The sequence below is a fragment of the Pseudorca crassidens genome, chromosome 9 (genome assembly GCF_039906515.1).
Source record: "Pseudorca crassidens isolate mPseCra1 chromosome 9, mPseCra1.hap1, whole genome shotgun sequence".
NCBI lineage: Eukaryota > Metazoa > Chordata > Mammalia > Artiodactyla > Delphinidae > Pseudorca > Pseudorca crassidens.
In genome coordinates this window covers 940568-958645 of record NC_090304.1, presented here as the reverse complement: position 1 = coordinate 958645, position 18078 = coordinate 940568, and the positions used below count along the sequence as shown (strand labels likewise).

At 56.3% G+C, this 18078-nt stretch overlaps 1 protein-coding gene across 4 annotated transcripts in view; it reads right to left on the bottom strand.

The window, feature by feature from the left end:
* The window catches only part of AP2A2 (adaptor related protein complex 2 subunit alpha 2), a 64978-nt gene that overhangs the window by 21593 nt on the left and 25307 nt on the right, over positions 1-18078 (bottom strand). For all 4 annotated transcript variants that reach the window (XR_010945872.1, XM_067747885.1, XM_067747886.1 and 1 more), the window contains 4 exons: positions 9780-9922; positions 8213-8406; positions 4611-4740; positions 1435-1536 (listed from right to left, as the gene is read on the bottom strand). Coding sequence is in view for 3 of the 4 variants with exons in the window: in XM_067747885.1 (XP_067603986.1) it covers positions 1435-1536; positions 4611-4740; positions 8213-8406; positions 9780-9922 (569 nt within the window). In the remaining variant the exon portion in view is untranslated. The remainder of the gene's footprint in view (positions 1-1434; positions 1537-4610; positions 4741-8212; positions 8407-9779; positions 9923-18078) is intronic.

Here is an 18078-nt window from a genome sequence, read left to right as displayed (position 1 = left end):
CATATCTACAGTATATAAAGGGGGCTTCCCTGGCGGTCCAGTGGATAAGACTCCTCACTTCCAGCACTTCCACTGCAGGGGGCCCAGGTTCGATCCCTGGTCGGGAACTAAGATCCCACACGCCACGTGACGTGACCAAAAAAATAAGTAAATACAAATGTAAAAATAAATACAAGGGGCTTCCCTGGTGGCGCAGTGGTTGGAAGTCCGCCTGCCGATGCAGGGGACACGGGTTCGTGCCCCAGTCTGGGAGGATCCCACATGCCGCGGAGCGGCTGGGCCCGTGAGCCATGGCCGCTGAGCCTGCGTGTCCGGAGCCTGTGCTCCGCAACAGGAGAGGCCACAACAGTGAGAGGCCCGCATACCAAAAACAAACAAACAAACAAATAAATAAATACAAAATTAAGGTAAATTAACAAAATAAAATAAGAACTTCTATAAAACAACAAAAAAGACAACGCCATGGGAAAATAGGTGAAAAGACTGAAGAGGCTCTTCACAAAAGAAGGTATTCAAAAAGCTAGCAGACGTGCAAAGCTGCCCCAGCTCGCAGATAAGCAGGAAAGCGTAGACCAGATCACAATGCGAGGTGGCCCCCGGCGCTGGGCAGGGGGCAGGCCCGTCACAGTCACCTCCAGGGGGATGGCTAAGTGCTGGACAAGACGAGGCACAGGCGGGTGGGGCACAGACACTGCACGGCAGCAGGGATCAACCATCGGCACTCGAAACAATTCGCCAACTTCACATGTCGAGCAAAGCAAGCCAATCATAAAACAACATATACTGTGTGATCTTGTCACACAAAATTTAAAGTGCAGAGCTGAACGCAGTTTGAGGACGCTCCCTCCCTGTAGCGGGGCCAGGGGCTGAGCTGCTCTGCTCTGTGCACTTGGCCGCGCGAACAGGGCATTTCTGACAAAAAGGTCGAAAGAGGGGGAAGGGTAAGCTGTGAAAAAGTGAGAGAGTGGCATGGACATATATACACTACCAAACGTAAAACAGATAGCTAGTGGGAAGCAGCCGCATAGCACAGGGAGATCAGCTCGGTGCTTTGTGACCACCTAGAGGGGTGGAATAGGGAGGGTGGGAGGGAGGGAGACGCAAGAGGGAAGAGATACGGGAACATATGTATGTGTACAACTGATTCACTTTGTTATAAAGCAGAAACTAACACACCATTGTAAAGCAATTATACTCCAATAAAGATGTAAAAAAATATATATTAAAAACATTTAAAAAAACTTTTTTTAATTAAAAAAATTTTTTTAAAAAAAGGTCGAAAGAAAAGCCAATCAGCTATGAACCAAGACACATTTCCACCCCTGAACTTACAAAGTGACCCAAACATCTTGCATTCCAAAAAGCACATACATTAATTAGAGAAAATAACTAAGACCAAAACCCACCGAGTTCCGTTCCCCTCGACGGACTTACTCTGCTTAACCTGGAGACGGCCAGAGACACAGAGGTTTTAAACTCTTCCGGGTTCTTCTGTGCTAAGGTGGTGATGAGGCTGGCGGCGGCAGTCACCACACCCTGAGAGGAGACACACACACGTTTAGACGCCAAAGCTCCTGACGACACCCTCTCATTTTAAACTCCTTTTCTAAACAGAACTTTAAATTCAGAAGAGCAAACGCAGAGGCAGCCCAGGGCCACCTCGGGCCCACTCTGATCAGCTCCCAATGTGCTTAGAAAGCAAGGTGCACACTTGGTTGTTTTCTTGTTCTAGTGTCTCTCTGAAAACTGGGAAATCCAGCACCCCTCTAGCCCAGACCCTGCCTCAGCGAAGGCCAGCGCGGGGCAGCGGCTCCGGGCCCCAGTCTCCCCCCCGCGTCGCCTGCCTCTGCACTCGCTGCCCCGATCTAGATCATTCCGGGTGGACACACCGTGTTCAGACTCACATCAATCTTTACAACCCCAAACTGAGATCGTGTAAAACAGCAACTGAAAAGCCCATTTTTCCCCATTTTGAAGGGTCGTCCAAGCCGTGTCTCTGCCCTCTGTCCTGAAAGCACCACCGGGCCTGGACGAGACCTGACCCTCCCCACGGAGGCCCGCGGAACCCTGGCCTCAGCACACGGGGACCTTCCACGCAGCCCAGGGGAGTCTCTATCGTCATCCTGGGACACTAGTATTTACTCCCAGTAACTCATGTCTCCTGGAGGGAGACGCTGGTTAGGTAGAGAAGGTCTCTTGCAAATATAAGAAAGAAAAGACAAAACGAATGACACCCATTGACAAAAACGGGTGTAAAGATGCAAACAAACCCCCTCGAATCATCAGTAATCCCTCCAGCCCCCCCCACCCCCACTCCTGAGCCCCTCCCCCACCCCCACTCCCGAGCCCGCGGGAGAAGGTGGCAGAGTTTCTGCAGCCAAGGCGGGGTCAGGTCCAGCACCACAGCGACCTCATCAGAGGCCACCGCTGTGCTGTTCTTTCGTCTTTCTGATGGAAACGCGAAAGCCACGCTAAAGAAACGGGTCTAACTGGCCTCACTGTCCACATCTCAGTGGGCGATAAGGGCCAAACACAGAGCTTTAACAAACTGGCGTTTGCAACACGCAGGGCAGAGTCTCTTTCACCGTGGCTTCTGAGTGTTTGGGACACAGCCTGCTGCCCCAGGAAGATTCACCTGCGGGATGAATCAGGAAACATTCTGACGGAAGTCAGTTGGGGCTGGCTGGCTCCCGAGGTGCAGCTTCTCACCTTCCCTGCGCGCCCGCAGGGTCTCTGCAGGAAGGCGGTGTGAGGAGAGGGCTGGGGGGCCCACGCAGCCGTGGCTCTGCAGGCCCCAGCCCCCAACCCCCGACCCGGGCCGCCTCCTCTCCCCCCTCGGGACACCGCTCGGGCCGCACACGACTAAGGGAGGGCCAGGCCTGGCGCAGGGCTCTGCACATCACAGCCCTCCCGCCTCTTCCGCTGCTCTCGGAAGGGCTTGCTCCCTCTGGGTGGGCGAGTGGCACTCTTCCTGAGGTTTCCTGACCTTGAGACCAAAGAAGCCAAATCTCACACCTTTGGTGGCAAAGTCAGGAGGTGTGCGACAAGAGGCCACCGCCCCGCGGAGGGCAGAGAGCAGGCGCAGAGAGCAGCAGAGGTGGAGGGAGAGCTGGCCGGTGGACGCGGCCTCACCCTGGGCTGGCTGAGACGCCCCTCCACCTCGCCCAACGCAAGCTGGGCTCCTGTGGCCTAGAACCACAAAGGCGCCAAGCAGTGCACCGGCAACAGAGCCGGGTACGTGAAAATACAAAAGCGAACCCAACAGCCGGGCACAGAAGCGTCCAAGGAGGAGAGCCTCCTGGCCGGCGAGACACGGCTCCACCACCCTGGAAAGCGCTCGGTGTGGGCGTCGCTGGCCTTGGGCCTCGGCACCTGTCAGCATGTGGCTGCAGAAGGCTCCCCCGACAAGGCAGGAGTAATGACAACTCCTGGTAAAATGCCACGAACCATAGCCAATAACGCCTGCTCAGAGCACTGGGCCGCGTCCCCGCCACACCTGGGCTCTGGACGGCCCTGCCCCGGCCCTGCCTTGCCGTCGGCTCCGGGTTCAAGCCGGACCTGTGTGAAGCCGTCCAACCTCTCTGAGCCTCAGTTTCCTCGTCTGCAAAACTGGAAAACGCCCCACGGCCTCCAGCCTGGCCGCCTGACTCCACGGCAGGGCCTGAACCCGAAGAGGTGGAGCATGGCCCGGCACGCGAGGCCCGCATGTGAACGCTGCGGCCCGAGGCCCCCGCCCCCGCAGCACGGCCTGCAGACGCCCCCTCCCCTCCGAGGAAGGGCTGCCCTATGCAGACTCGAACGTTCCTGGTAAGCGTGGGAAACGACGGAGGGCCAGCTCGCCGGGCAGCCCAACAGGCAAGCCACCCAACCACCAGCTCTCGTCTCTGAGTCTACATATGCCGATGGGTTACTTTTCATTTAATCTTTAAGGGAAATTTCTCTTCTGGGAAACAATGGAGTAACCAGCTAATGTGCTAACACCTATCAGCTCAGCAGGAAATTCTGTGTGGAACCTCGATTCTCTCGTTTGTACAACGGGATTCCGGCAGGACAAGGCCACTCTGTCCAGCATCATTTCCTACTCGGCCCCGCCTCCCGGTGTCAGCGTGGACAAGGGCCCATGACTCACGGCCAACCACAGCCAGCGAATCGCTCCACATCTCCCTGCCCTGGCCTGCGACACGGGGAGGGCTCGGGCCCGGCTCGTGCACCAGCTATGTGCATTAGGCAGCCTGCACGCCAGAGCCTGGGGGGCTACAGGACAGCCCTCTGACAGCCTTAAACAGGGTGAGGACAGGCACACCTTGTGAAGCCCTCAGTGGACGCAGTGTTTCCAGAAGATGCTGGGCTGTGCCTTGTTCGTCCCTGCAGCCGGCAAGCTGGAGACCCTCCAACGCCTGGTGACAGGGTGAACCAGAGACCCTGTCCAGTCCACCCTGTCCCCAGGGCAGGGGCTCCCGACCCCTAACCACAGGCGCTCCCAGGCTCGATGGACGGGTCGTGGACGTCGCCCCAAGCATCTCGGAAGTCACACACAGCTGCTCGCACCGCACTGGCCCGAAAGAGGCTGCTCCACGGGAGGGGCTGCACACTGGCCCAGAGGCACCTACCAAATGCTGGTCGTTGAGGAGGTGCACCACGCGGGACGTCCAGTCGCCCATGGGGACGAGGTCGGGAGACGTCCTGTACAAGCGCAGCAGGCACAGGGCGGCGCTCTGCTTCACGCTGTCCATGGTGTCTCTGCAAGACAGACAGCAGTCACTCCTGGGCACAGCGGCGAGCCCGGCCCAGAGCCCACGGACAACACCCCAGTCACCACAGAAGCAGAGGTGCACCCGTGCGGGGGCTGGAGGGACACTCGGGACAAGGCCGCGTCAAGCTCTCCACGCAACAAGCTCAGGCCCACCTCTCGCGATGGGTCTTGGTGGGGACCACGCCTGCACAGTGACAGACAGCCGTCTGCTCGAGGGGCCACCTCCACGGACGTCGCCCCGAACACGGTGTACGGGAAGGGGTCCTGCCACCGCTAACCTGCTCCTCGCCGAAGCAGCAATTCCCAAGTGCTGTGCACAACCTCAGCTACGCAGGCTGACAGCTAACGTTCCAATAACTAATAACTGAATTACAGTATTTTTTTCATTTCTTTTCTAGTTATTTTTATTTTTGGCTGTGTTGGGTCTTTGTTGCTGCGCGCAGACTTTCTCCGGTTTCGGAGAGCGGGGGCTACCCTTCATTGCAGTGTGCTGGCTTCTTATTGTGGTGGCTTCTCTTGTTGCGGAGCACGGGCTCTAGGTGTGCGGGCTTCAGTAGTTGTGACAAGTGGGCTCAGTAGTTGTGGCTCGTGGGCTCTAGAGCACAGGCTCAGTAGTTGCGGTGCACAGGCGTAGTTGCTCCGTGGCATGTGGGATCTTCCCGGACCAGGGCTCAAACCCGTGTCCCCTGCATTGGCAGGCGGATTCTTAACCACTACGCCACCAGGGAAGCCCCCAATAGCAGTATTTTTTAAGCTCACTTAATAACAGAGTCCAAAGGGGAGAGTATCAGAGAGCCTTGCACGGCCATGGCGCCCCGTGTCCACCTAGAGATCTCCTCCCCTACACACCCGGCGGGCGCCTAGGGAACAACCACAGCTACGCTGGGCAAGGGGCATCTGGAGGGTTCCTGTCCTGGTTTTCGTGCTGACCGAGGACAGAGACGGTCCCAACGCTGTTTACCCCTCCTCCTCCCAGACCCTAGCCAAACGCTGCCATGCAGCCGGGCAAGCAGCAGGCCCACCGAGGAGCGTTCCAGAGGAGGCCATCAAAACACGTCTGAGAGGAACTGTCCACGCCCCCTAAGTGCTGACAGAAGCAGTGGGGTTCCCGTTCCGTGGAGGGAAGAGCAGGGTTTGGGGGCTGTCATTACCATTTACCTCCTTTTAGCTTTTTTGTTCCTAAATAACTCCCAACGGATATGACAAACCCCTAAACTACCCCCCATTCCATGCCAAAGAAAAATTACTTCAGTAAAAATTTCTCTCTTGGATGTAAACCCTCCGGGGAGCAGGGGCAGACGCCTGTCCCTCTCTCTGGCCCCGCGCCGCGTGCTCCAGGAGCGGCGGGCAGAGGCAACCTCCAGGCCTCGCGGCCTCCTGGGTGTCTGCCGTCTGCGCCCACACACTGCGGCTGAAAGAAGCCGGCCGGTTTCTACTGCGGGGTCTACCAGCTGGCAGCCCACCCTACCCGTACAGCCGCTGCTGGTGGGAACACCGGAGGACGGTGCGAAGCAAGGAGACCGCTGCCCCCTGAGCTTCAACTCTGTCTCCAGTCAAGGCCCAGAGCTCAGTCCCGGCCTGGAGGGCGCCCCATCGTCCCTCCCTCCCCGACCTCCCGGCTCTGCCCCGCCGCCCTCAGCCTTGCAGCTCCACGCCCAGGCACCTCCGTCCCCACAACTCCACTTTGAGTCTATTTGGTCGCTGGATTTCAAGCGTTGGTCATTTGTTTCAAGGAGGGCTCACAGGTCCACACAACCTGAGCTTCTGGGGCGAGAGCGGCTGCCTGTGATGCTGACACTGAGAGAACGAGGCCAGCTCCCCGCACACCCCTCAGCAATCTTCCTGCTGCAGGCTCTCTTCTCCACCTCGGGCTCCGCCCCTCCAGGCTGTGTCTCAGCACACACCCTTCTGTGTCCTTTCAACCTGCAGTGCAATCCACCCTTTACTTCAGGGAAGTGTTCTGGACTTATCTGAACACTTTCAGAGATTACCTCTGTTTCACATTCCACTCATCCAACAGGTATTTACTGAGCGCTTACTACACACCAGGCATTGTCAAAATGCTAGAAAGAAGGCAACAGTCACAGTGAGCCAAAGCTCTGATCCCGGGGAACTTGCTTCTGAAAGCAGAGACCGGCAACCCGCAGCCAGGTTAGCTGTGCACCGGGCAGGGGCGGGGCTGCACGAGGGGGTCAGGACCCTGAGGCACAGCTGCCTCCTGACTGGCTCCAACCTCCAGCCCCACCTGCCCCTCTGGCCCACTCTGATCATACCACGTCTTTCTCCCACCTCGGTGACGTAATTCTCAGGGCACCCGCCATGTTCTCTGCGTCTTCCGGTTCACAGGTGTGTAACGGTGTCACCTTGGTTCTCCACGTGCTTCCAATCAGCTCTGCCACCCCTCCCCTGTGCTCGTGCTACTGTGCGTCCACCGCCTCTGAGCTCTCACATTCGGGACCGCTTTTTCCATCAGGCAGTTCCGTGACCTCTCTTCCAGCCTGGCTCCTCCGTCTGCCTCTGGTGTGACACCCCGGTGGCACTCCTCCAGGCCTGCAGCCACACACCCGACACTCCCCGGGCCTGTGGCCACCCTGCCACTGCACTGCTTCTTGCTCACGGCCAAGGTGCTCCGTCCTGCGCAGCTGCCACCTCGGGCTGATCATTCTCTGTGCACCGTAGGGGGTATAGCTGCATGCCTGGGCTCCACCCATGAGATGCCAGGAAAACACCCTTTGTGGTGACAACCAGACATGCTGGGGCGACACCACTCATTGAGAACCAGGCGTCTACACCCACGTGCTCTGGTGAGGTGTGGGTGCGCTTCCCGACAGCCTCCCAGCCTCTCCACTGCGCTGTCTGAGGGTCGCTCCCACTCCCCCGCGGCCCCGTCCCCCACGGCCCCACCCCCCGCGGCCAGAGGAGCTGGAGTTGCCGAGTCCTGCTCCACCTGCTCGCTGGTTGTCCCACAGAACCCAGTCCCCTGAGTCCTGACACGCCCCCTGGGCTGCGACCCTATTCAGCCAGCCGTGCTGCCCGGGTGTGGGCTCTGTGTCACCTTCGCAAGGTGCAGCGTGTCCTGGAACAGGTGGGGGGCCCGCCTCCGCCATGCCCGTGGCCCAGCCCGGCACAGCGCTGTTGGAAACTCTTCCAGACCTGCCTGCTCAGCCCCACTCAGCTCCCCTCCAGATTGGAGAGGGTGGGGGTGTGGGGTGCTGGGAAGTCTCAGGATTGGGGTGTGTGAACGCTTCTGCGAAAGGGCGAGAAGGGGCCCCGTGCCCGCAGGACGGCTGCGCTCCCTCTGCCTGGACGGAAGGTTCACCTGGCCTCCCCGTCTCCCCACCACGTGAGACGTGAGACGGGGAGGTTAGCTCACTCCATAAATCCTTCAACAGTCACACAGCTGATCTGTTTAACGTGAGAGGTGGCCACACTCTCAGCAGCAGGGCACCGGACACATACCCGGCTACGAGGATTTTAGGGATCTCCCCCGCGAACGCCTCGGCCATCTCCCGGCTGCCCACGTTGGCGATGCAGTGCAGGGCCAGGCCCGTGAAGGTGGGGTTGCGGCTGCCCAAGTCGTTCTTGACGGCGTTGTTGACCAGGCGGATCAGCTCCGAGTTGGAGTTCACCAGCACCGAGATGAACAGGTAGCCCTGGGTTCCAGAGGGGCGAGAGAGCACAGCGCTCGTGACAAGCCGAGTGCCTCGGACACCAGGCAGACCTCGGACACCTCGGCCGCCAGCAAGCCCCAGCACCATCTCATCTGCTCGGGGCGCTGCGGCCGTCAGGCCACGGAGGACCAGCTGCCTTCTGCTGAAAATGCCAGTTCTGTCCCCGGATTCCGCTGTGAACGATTCTGTGGGACGAACCTAAGAGGCACTGTCCCCAGCGGCATCAGACACCTTGGTGCCCCCATCCCACTCACCCATCCATGGGCACCTGTGCTCAGCACGGCCTGAACAGGATGGAAAGGCCCCGCCTCAGCTGGAACGGGGCCACTACGGCGATTTCCAGCAACCCGGCTGACTGCCGCTGTCCCCTCTCTCCACTCTGTCTCCAGGCCCCAGCTTCCGCTTACCACCAGGCCAAACTCCAGCCCCTTGTCACCCCCGCTGTCCACGCCCTCCCACGCAGGGACACGCTGACCTCTCAGCCCCCGTCGGTCTCAGGAGGAGCTCACCGCCTTCCCTTCCGCGTACGCGCCTTGACTGGGTGCTGCGGCTCTGTCTGCCCTGGCCCCCGGTGCACCCCTTGGCCTCAGTCTCAGCTCAGGATGCCCCCCGGAAGCCCTCCCTATTAGCCACCCGCTTCTCAGGGTCTGGAGGGTTCTACACGCCTCTTTCACTGGGCACTGCCCACAGCTCTATTCTCTGTGTACAGGGCTGTCTGATGCCATCTCCCCCCTGGAACAGAGCAGGGTCCACATCTGCTTATGGTCGTAAGTCCCCAGGGACCCCCAGCACACTGCTGGGTCCGTGGCAGACACTCGATAAATTCCTGTTGAGTAAATACCAATACTTAACAGAACTCCTGGGGCATCTAGGGTATTTTTTCACTTTCTGTAAGTTAAATTTTTGGACAAGAGGAAAATGTTATTTTGTAACACTCAAGAAAACACACAAATCAGGTTACTCCAAGAGAATGCAGGGCTACAATTACAAAGCCTGGGGTGGGCAGGGCCCAGGCACTGGGCCAGCTGGGAGCAAGGCGAGGCCCGCCACCTGCGCTTGGCTCTTAAACCATGTGGGTGTGTGGGGCCTGGTTCAGAAACAGGCAGTGGCCGCAGGGGCCACTGGGTGAACTCATCTGTGACACGCGTCAGCAAGGCACTGAGGGGAAGGAAACGCTCTTCCCTGCCCTCTAAGGCGGACCCGTGGGAAACGGCACCCCTCGCGTCGAACGGGGGTTTGGTGCAGCTCCCACCGGAAGCCACGGGAAATCCCCAGACTAGATGGAAGGTGCAGAGAAAGAGCAGGACACTAAACGACCACCTGATGGGAAGAACCCCCCGCCCCCGCGCACTCACGATCTGCTTCTCGGTGTATCTGTTGGAGCTGAGCAGGTTCACGGCCTCCATGTGCCCGAAGTCGATGTCGTGGCCCAGCAGGAAGATGAAGAGCAGCTTGCACACATACTTCTTCTTGCTATAGCCATCCAGGGCCTTGTCGCCTGCGGAAAGGAGGCGGGGGCAGGGCAGAAACAAGACAGCAGGACGTGAGGGGCCGGCCTCCAGGAGGCCAGTGTCGTGAGTGCGCGGTGTTGCTAAACCAGGCGCTGCACGTCGGAATCCTAATGTCCGGCTTCCCTGACAAAACAGAAGCCGGAACCCCTGCCTTCCCAGGACGGCCCCAGGGCCTCGTTCCCACCGGCCACAACCTTGCCAGGGCCGCCCTGTCTTAACCAGCAACTTAATCTTTTAAACATGTTTACTAATTTAGGCAGGTGAACACATTCTAAATAATCTTTCATTATACCCAGTTTTAGAACAAATCACCCACCCTAAAAGTCACACATAAAAGGACCAGAAGGGCTTCTGTGTCTTCACCCTAATCACAGCGTGACTACGCCTCTCACAGGAGATCACAGCAAGGCACCTTCAAGACGTGTCGCTGGCAGAGTATAAGATGCCATTTTAAAAAGGACCACTAAACCCTGCCATTTTAAATACCAGAGGTTCTTATTTCCCCTGAGAAGTGTAAAACGCTCCTTAGCAGATTACAAAGATGACAGCCAGAAAGGCTGCCGTCTTCCGAGCTGGGCATCACAGTGACGCCACTGCCACACTGTCAAGGGCCAGACATGGGAGCCAGGAAGACAATGACAGCAACGCTCCTCGTGGTACGGGGTCAGGTCACTCGTGCTCCAGGGACAAGCGCTGGCCGGCATCAAAGCGCTGTCTAGAAGAAAGAGGCACCCCACCAAGATTCCCCAGGGTGACAGTGATCACGAGTCGGCCAGCCAGCTGGACACCTGGCACTGGGGAGCTCTGAGAAACCCTCCCTCCTTCTGAGCAGCAGACTGGCATATGATTCAATGACCAAACAACATAATGTCAGACCAGGTCTGGCTCCCACCCCCACCCCCACTCGCTCATCTGCCCGCTGCACCCGAGGAGCCCAGCTCTGTCACTTCCTGGCTGGGACCCGTCCCCGTCTCCGTGGGAGAGCATCTGCAGACACAGGACACGCAGCCCACAGCAAGCAGCAGCCCCCGTCTCCTACCCACCCGGCCACCCCTCAAGAACCAGCCTGAATTCCATCACCTCTGAAAGCCTCCTTTGACAAGCAAGCCAAGAGGGCCGCCCCCTCCTCTCACCCCCTGGAGAGTGGTCCCTGCCACTCAGCCCAGGGAACAGCCGGCCAGACTGCGTGCTGGATGCGGCCTGGAGGCCAAAGGGGCTCTTTCTCTGCTGCTTCAGGACATGGACCCAGCGTCCCTCCCACAGCCCTGCCCAACGCTGGGAGACTTACAGACGCACACACTTGAAAGCCAAGCACACAAGAAGGTGAGGGCCACAGCGCAGGCAAGAACAGTCAAGGGTCTCGGCCCCGGTGCTGCCGTGACACGGGATAAGAGCCAGTGTCTCTAGGGAAACGCGTCTGAGCCCTGGTGACCGAATCCTTCTGGAGGACTTTTAACTGTGATCCTTTTTCACCCTTTCTCTCACTGAGACTGGCGTTCAACCCTGACCCTAACCCTCAACGAGTATCTTCTTATGTTCAAAGAAGTAAAAAGACTAAGATGCCAAGGATGGACAAGGAGGGCGCCCCTGTCGTCTTCTGGAGTTCAGTTAAAGCACGCCGCGGGCTGTGAGATGCTTCAGAACTGCTGGCACCAGGGTATTAACTCTTCCCTCCCCAGCATCCCCACAGACCTGGGGTGTCTTCTTCATTCTCATAGCACTTAACTGAATTCAATTGTTAAAAAAGGGAAACGCAGATTAAAACCACAGTCAGGTGTCGCTGCACACCCACTAGAAACACCAAGATTTAAAAGATTAACCATACCACGTGCTGGTAAGAACGTGAAGGGACTGGGAACTCACACACGGCTGGCGGGGGCACAAAATGATGCAGCCACTCTGGAAAACGTGTGGCAGGTTCTTAAAAGGTTAAACATCCACCTTCCACGTGGCCCGGCCACTCCATCCCCAGGTACCTTCCCAATGGGAACGACACCAGGCGTCCACACAAGTCCCGCACACCAGGACTCACAGCAGCTCCACGCCTAGCCGACAGCACAGGAACAAACCCAGACGCCCACCCTGGTGAGCCAGCGCACCGTGAGGCAACCCACCACGACGCGGGCAAACCCCAAACGCAAACGTAAGTCACAGCAAGCAGACACCAGAGGCCTCACACTGCCTGATTCCCTTCATGTGAAATTTCTAGGAAGAGCAGAAGTGCGGTGACAGAAGGAAGACCAGGGGCTGCTGGGGGCTGGGAAGGGTGTTAGGTGCAAAGGGACACGAGGGAACATTTTGGGGGGTGGGAACGTTCTCTGTTGTGTCTGTGGGGGTGGGTGCACGAACACGTGCATTTTTGCCAAAATTCAAAGCGCACGCTTAAAACAAGTGAACTTTACTGTGAGCAAATTGTATCTCAGAAAACGAATTTTTTAAAAATTACTCTGTCAAAACATCCCAGGAAAAAAAGAAGAGCAAAAGATGAAAGAAGACGGGCAAGGGGCTTCCCCGGTGGCGCAGTGGTTAAGAATCCACCTGCCAATGAAGGAGACACGGGTTCGAGTCCTGGTCTGGGAGGATCCCACATGCCGCGAAGCAGCTGGGCCTGTGCGCCACAACTACCGAGCCTGCGCTCTAGAGCCCGCGAGCCACAACTACTGAGCCCATGAGCCGCAACTACTGAAGCCCGCACGCCTAGAGCCCGTGCTCCGCAACAAGAGGAACCACCTCAATGAGAAGCCCACGCACTGCAGAAAAGAGTGGCCCCCACTCGCCACAACTAAAGAAAGCCTGTGCGCAGCAACGAAGACCCAACGCAGCCAAAACTAAATAAATAAATTTATTTAAAAAAAAAAAAGAACACGGGCAAAATGACGGCAAGTGGTGAAGCCAGGTGACGGCCGCCAGGCGGGGAAGGGAACAGCGCCCCCCCATACGTATACGTTCGCGTTCCCTCGATCAAATGGGGTGGCTTTCTCAAGTCTTTCTTTACCTGTAAAAACATACATTCTTTACAGAAACGCTTTTTATTCATCTTTCTACCCCTGGCACCTGGGATTGAGTGAGCGCCCAGCAGTGAATGAGCAAATGAGCGTGTGTTACCTGGTAAACCTCCGAAGGCCACCAGCCAGAAGACATTTTCCCACCTCTGGGCAGGACAACACAACAGCTGTTTTCTAGAGGTTCCAAGGTTGAGGGCAGGCCCACTGCAGCCCTAACGACCTCCCATTCGGTGGCTTCCACAAGCAGGCTGGCGGGTGTGCAGGGCAGGGCAGGGTGGGCGCCCCACCTACAAGGGGCTCTGGGCCTGCCCGGGGGGACGAGCTTAGGCAAGAAGGTGGCGCCACGCCCTCCCTCAGTGGTCGACAGCGCACGTGAGGGCACGGCCCGGCTCTGTCAAGGGCAAGGCTTTCACACGGGCACTGCCCTGAGGCCCCGGGCCCTGCCCGAGCATCACCACCTCTGTGTGTCTGCCGCCAAGGACTCCACCACACGCCATGGCCACCGGCAGCCTCTACACTCACCTGCACGCCCACCTCACCTTTCCTCCATCTGCGTCCAGGACCATTTGTCTCTGGCCCGAAGCACATCCTTTAGACTCTCCTTCAGCACAGGACTTCTGATGGGAAACTCTCCTTTTTTGTCTGGCAAAGGTCTTTTTTAGCTTCATTCTTTTTTTTCTTCTTTTTTTTTTTTGCGGTACGCGGGCCTCTCACTGTTGTGGCCTCTCCCGTTGCGGAGCACAGGCTCCGGACACGCAGGCTCAGCAGCCATGGCTCACGGGCCCAGCCGCTCCGCGGCATGTGGGATCTTCCCGGACTGAGGCATGAACCCGTGTCCCCTGCATCAGCAGGTGGACTTTCAACCACTGCGCCACCAGGGAAGCCCCTTAGCTTCATTCTTAAAGGACATTGTTAGCCAGCTGCTACTGTCCAGCACTTTGGGACCATCCTCCGCTCCGCTGCCCCTCGTCCCTGTGACAAGCCGGCTTCCACGAGGACCCTGTGAAGACGGCCCATCTCTTCCCCCTCTGGCAACTTCAAAGATTTCCTGTCTTGGGTTTCTGCATTTTCACAATAGTGTGTCTAGGTGCAGATTTCATCTTATTTATTTATTGTAACTGTGTTTATTGAGTCTGAGGTTTACTGCATTTCATGAATTCTGGAAAGTTCTGTCACACCAGCTCCCCGTTCCTCCCAGGAGGTCACTTAACCCTGCAGGCCTTTGAACCGCACGCCTGTGTCTCTCACCCACCCTGCTGCTTTGCATTCAGGACGGGCTGTTTCCTTACCCATCTTTCAGAACGTGCCTGTGGCTATATCCACCCGAGTTCTTCATTTTAGTTCTGCATCTTTCGGTTCTAGAATTTCCATTTGGTCTTATTTCAAAATCTGCTATGTCACTTTTTATACTTCCCAAGCTTCCCACTGAAATTTTCAAGTTCGTCTTTTATTTCTTTAAAAACAGTAAACCTAGTTCTTCATTGTCATCTGAATCTGGTCTCGGAGGCCTCTGTGATTCTGTTTCTGTTTTCTCTGCTGGTTCTCGCTGTGCAGTCTTGATTCTTTGTGTGCCTGATGATCCGTGACTAGGTGCTGGACAACACCCTTGAGAAGTTACCTGGAGGAATCACTCAGCCTGTGATGGTAACCTCTTCCTCCAGAGGACTGCGTGTGAAGTCCCGCTGCAGGCCTGGGGCAGGACGGGCTCACTCCCGGGTCACTCCTGCCCTAAGGGCAGCCACCTTTAGGGCCTCAGTTTAAAATGGAAGAAGGCCTCACACTGGGGGCTCTGGGATGACCCTCCTCCTAGACCCCAGCTGCTCAACCTCAGCACTGGGCCTCCTCAGGCCAGGGGGTTCTGGGGGGCTCTCCTCTGTGCAGTGGGGTGTCCGGCGGCCTCCCTGGCCTCCACCCACTAGATGGCAGTAGCACGCCCATCCCCAGCCCCGATGGCCTTTGTCCCCTGGGGGCAAAATCACCCTGACTGACAACCGCCCCTCTAGACACTGAAGGTCACCCAAACCAGGCTCTGTTTCAGGGCTGCTCCTCTGGGGTTAGCAAACTCCCTCCCGGCACAGAGAGATGAGTGCTCTGCTTGCTTTCATGGGCCAGGAGTTCTCTTCTCTTCTTGCTCTATGATGCTTTCAAGATTTTTTTAATACTGTGTCTCTTTTTAAGCCGCTTCCAGTGGAAGAGTTGGTTGAGATGTGCGCTAGCCGATGTGGCGGCTTCGGCCACATGGGGCTACTGAGTACTTGGCCTGCACTGGTCTGAACTGAATGTGTTCCACGTGGGACGTTCCAAAGACTGGGCATGAAAAACATGTAAAACATCTCAATAACCTTTGCTACTGACTACATGCTGCAATGATAATATTTTAGGTACACTAAATCAAATAAAATATATTAAATTTAGCTTCATCTGCTTCTTCTTACTCTTTTTTAACGTGGCTACCAGCAAACTGAGAATTCAGCACGTGCCCGCGTTTCCGGTGGACAGCACGGATGGAGAAGTGCAAGTGCAGCCCCCAGAGCACATACTCCTGAGAACAAGGAGTAGGTTTTCCCTTGTCTGCTGCCACTCAGGGCACACACGCTCCATAAATGCTAACTGGTTAACAGAGAAGAGCGAGCCTCCTTCCCTACCCAGAAGGGCTCAGCTGAGACAGGCTCGGGGGCAGAAGAAACTACAGAAGTCTTGTTTGTCCCCAAATATTTAAAGACAGTTTGAAGATTCACCCTCTTCTAACCACATGGTGAACATCTCTTAGGCACTGCGTTCCTCCCAAGGAATGCGCCTGTGTTTCCACACACACGCACACAGTTGCAGCAGCAGACATCATCCGCCCCTTCGACGAAGGCCTGGAGGTGCCAGGAGTGGGTCAGCTCTGTCGGGGTCAGGATCTGCCTTCCTCGGCTTACGAGCCATGGTCAAGCGACGTCCCCAGCCCATGCCAGACCCTCTACCAGACAGTCTGCACTCCGAAGCTCCCTCGAGGGCTAGTGACAACGCTGACGGACCAACACCTCTATCTGCGGCCTCCTCTGCCCCCAGCCAACCTGCTTCCTCTGTTTATAATCCGCGGTGTCACTCTCTAGTCGATCTTCTGTCCTCCAACCCCATCACAGGGTCTGCTTCACAGAGAACCCAGCCTGAGGCCATCAGCACCCCATTTAAAGGCGCAGAGGGGTAAGTCACTCAACAGGGTAACCCAGCTAGTAACTGGCTATCAGAGCAAGTGCGAGCTGGGGGTAGTCAGGGCAGCCTAGCTCTCATCACCACATTACACGCTCCCTTTTAGGAAGTAGTGGACGTTCCAGACCCCTCATCAGAGAAGATATACAGATGGCAAATGAACACATGAAAGAATGCTCCACATCACGTGTCATCAGGGAAACGCATATGATGAAATAGTAACGAGATACCTCTACACACTATCGCAGCAGCTCAGATCCAGACACTGACAACACCAAATGCAGTGAGGACGTGGGGCACAGGGACCCTCACCCGGCCCCGGTGGGGATGCGGATGGTGCAGCCACTGTGGGGGACAACTGGGCGGTTTCTTACAAAACTACACATACCCTCACCACGTGATGGGCAATCACGCTCCTTGGTATTTACCCAAAGGAGCTGAAAACTTATGTCCACACTAAAACCTGCACACTGATGTTTTTAGCAATTTTATTCATAATTGCCAAAACTTGAGAACAACCAAGACGTCCTTCAATAGGTGGATGGATAAAGAAACTGGTACATTGGACGGTGGCATATTATCCAGCTAAAAAGAAATGAGCTGTCAGGCCACTAAAAGACATGAAGGAACCTTAAATGTGTATAACTAAGTGAAAGAAGGCAACGGGGAAAGGCCATATAACCATATGCTTCGAACTCTATGACATTCTGGAAAAGGCAAAACTACCACGACAGTAAAGAGATTAGTGGTTGCCAGGGGTCGAAGGGAGGGAGAGATGAATAGGAGAGCAAAGAGGATCCTTAGGGCAGTGAAAGCGCTCTGTGTGAGACTACAACGCTGGGCACTGTCAGCATACATACGTCCGTCCACACGCACAGAATGCACAACAAGAATGAACCCTAACGTGAGGTATCGATTTGGGCTGACGATGACGTGCCCATGCAGGTTCACTCTGACCAATGAACCGCTCTGGTAGGGAAGCAGATAATGGGGAGGCTGTGCCTGTGTGGCGACAGGACGGGTACAAGAAATCTCTGTACCTTCCTCTCAGTTTTGCTGGGAACCTAAAACTGCTCTACAAAAAGTTAAGTCTAAATTTTAAAAAAATTTTTAAGCAATGAAAGTTATAGACAACCCCTCACATACACACACACACACACACACACACACACAAATACATATAACCAAAGCATTTCACATACAATTTCAGAGTTTCACAGACCTTAGCGGATCCTTGGGCCTGGTTAACAGTAAAGCATAGTACCTTCCGAGGGCTCAGCAGGGGATATATGTTGGTAACAACTCAAATTCCACGAGTGTTCGCATCATCTGATCACACAGGACGTCCATTCTCAAACCCTGAAAAAGCTCCGACCCCAGGAAATCCTGTCTTCTGCTGCCCCCAGTTCCCTGGGTCTCGGTCCTGGCTCCCTCCTCTACTCATTTTTTCTGGGCAATTTCAGCCACTCCCGTGGCTAATGTCTGCTCGAGACTTGAACGAGGTCTCAAATCTGTGAAACTCAACTGAAAAACTAAGGCTTAAGGGATTAACCGGTCTTTCCTAAACATGTCCCGAGACTGAAAATCTACCCTTGACAATTCCTCCAAATGAGGATGCTCAGGGGAGGTGTCCGCCCCAAAACCTGGCTCGCAGAGAGGCTGTCTCCCTGAGTGGATTAGACAAGATGGTGCGTTATTCACTAACGCAGAGGAAGACACGTCCACGTTGGAAGAGCTCAGGTGGCCGTGCAGGACTTCTATGCAGAGCAGTTCCCCACCCGAGACGCACACTCTGCATCAGGTCCACTGACTCACGCGCTCCTGCACCCTGTGGAGCAGAGGCCAGGGCCGGGGGTGGGGAGACAGCTGCTCTAGACAAGCGTCCTCCCAGCTCCAGGAAAAGGCTGGTCACAGGAGGGGACCCGCTATCTGATCAGTTCTAC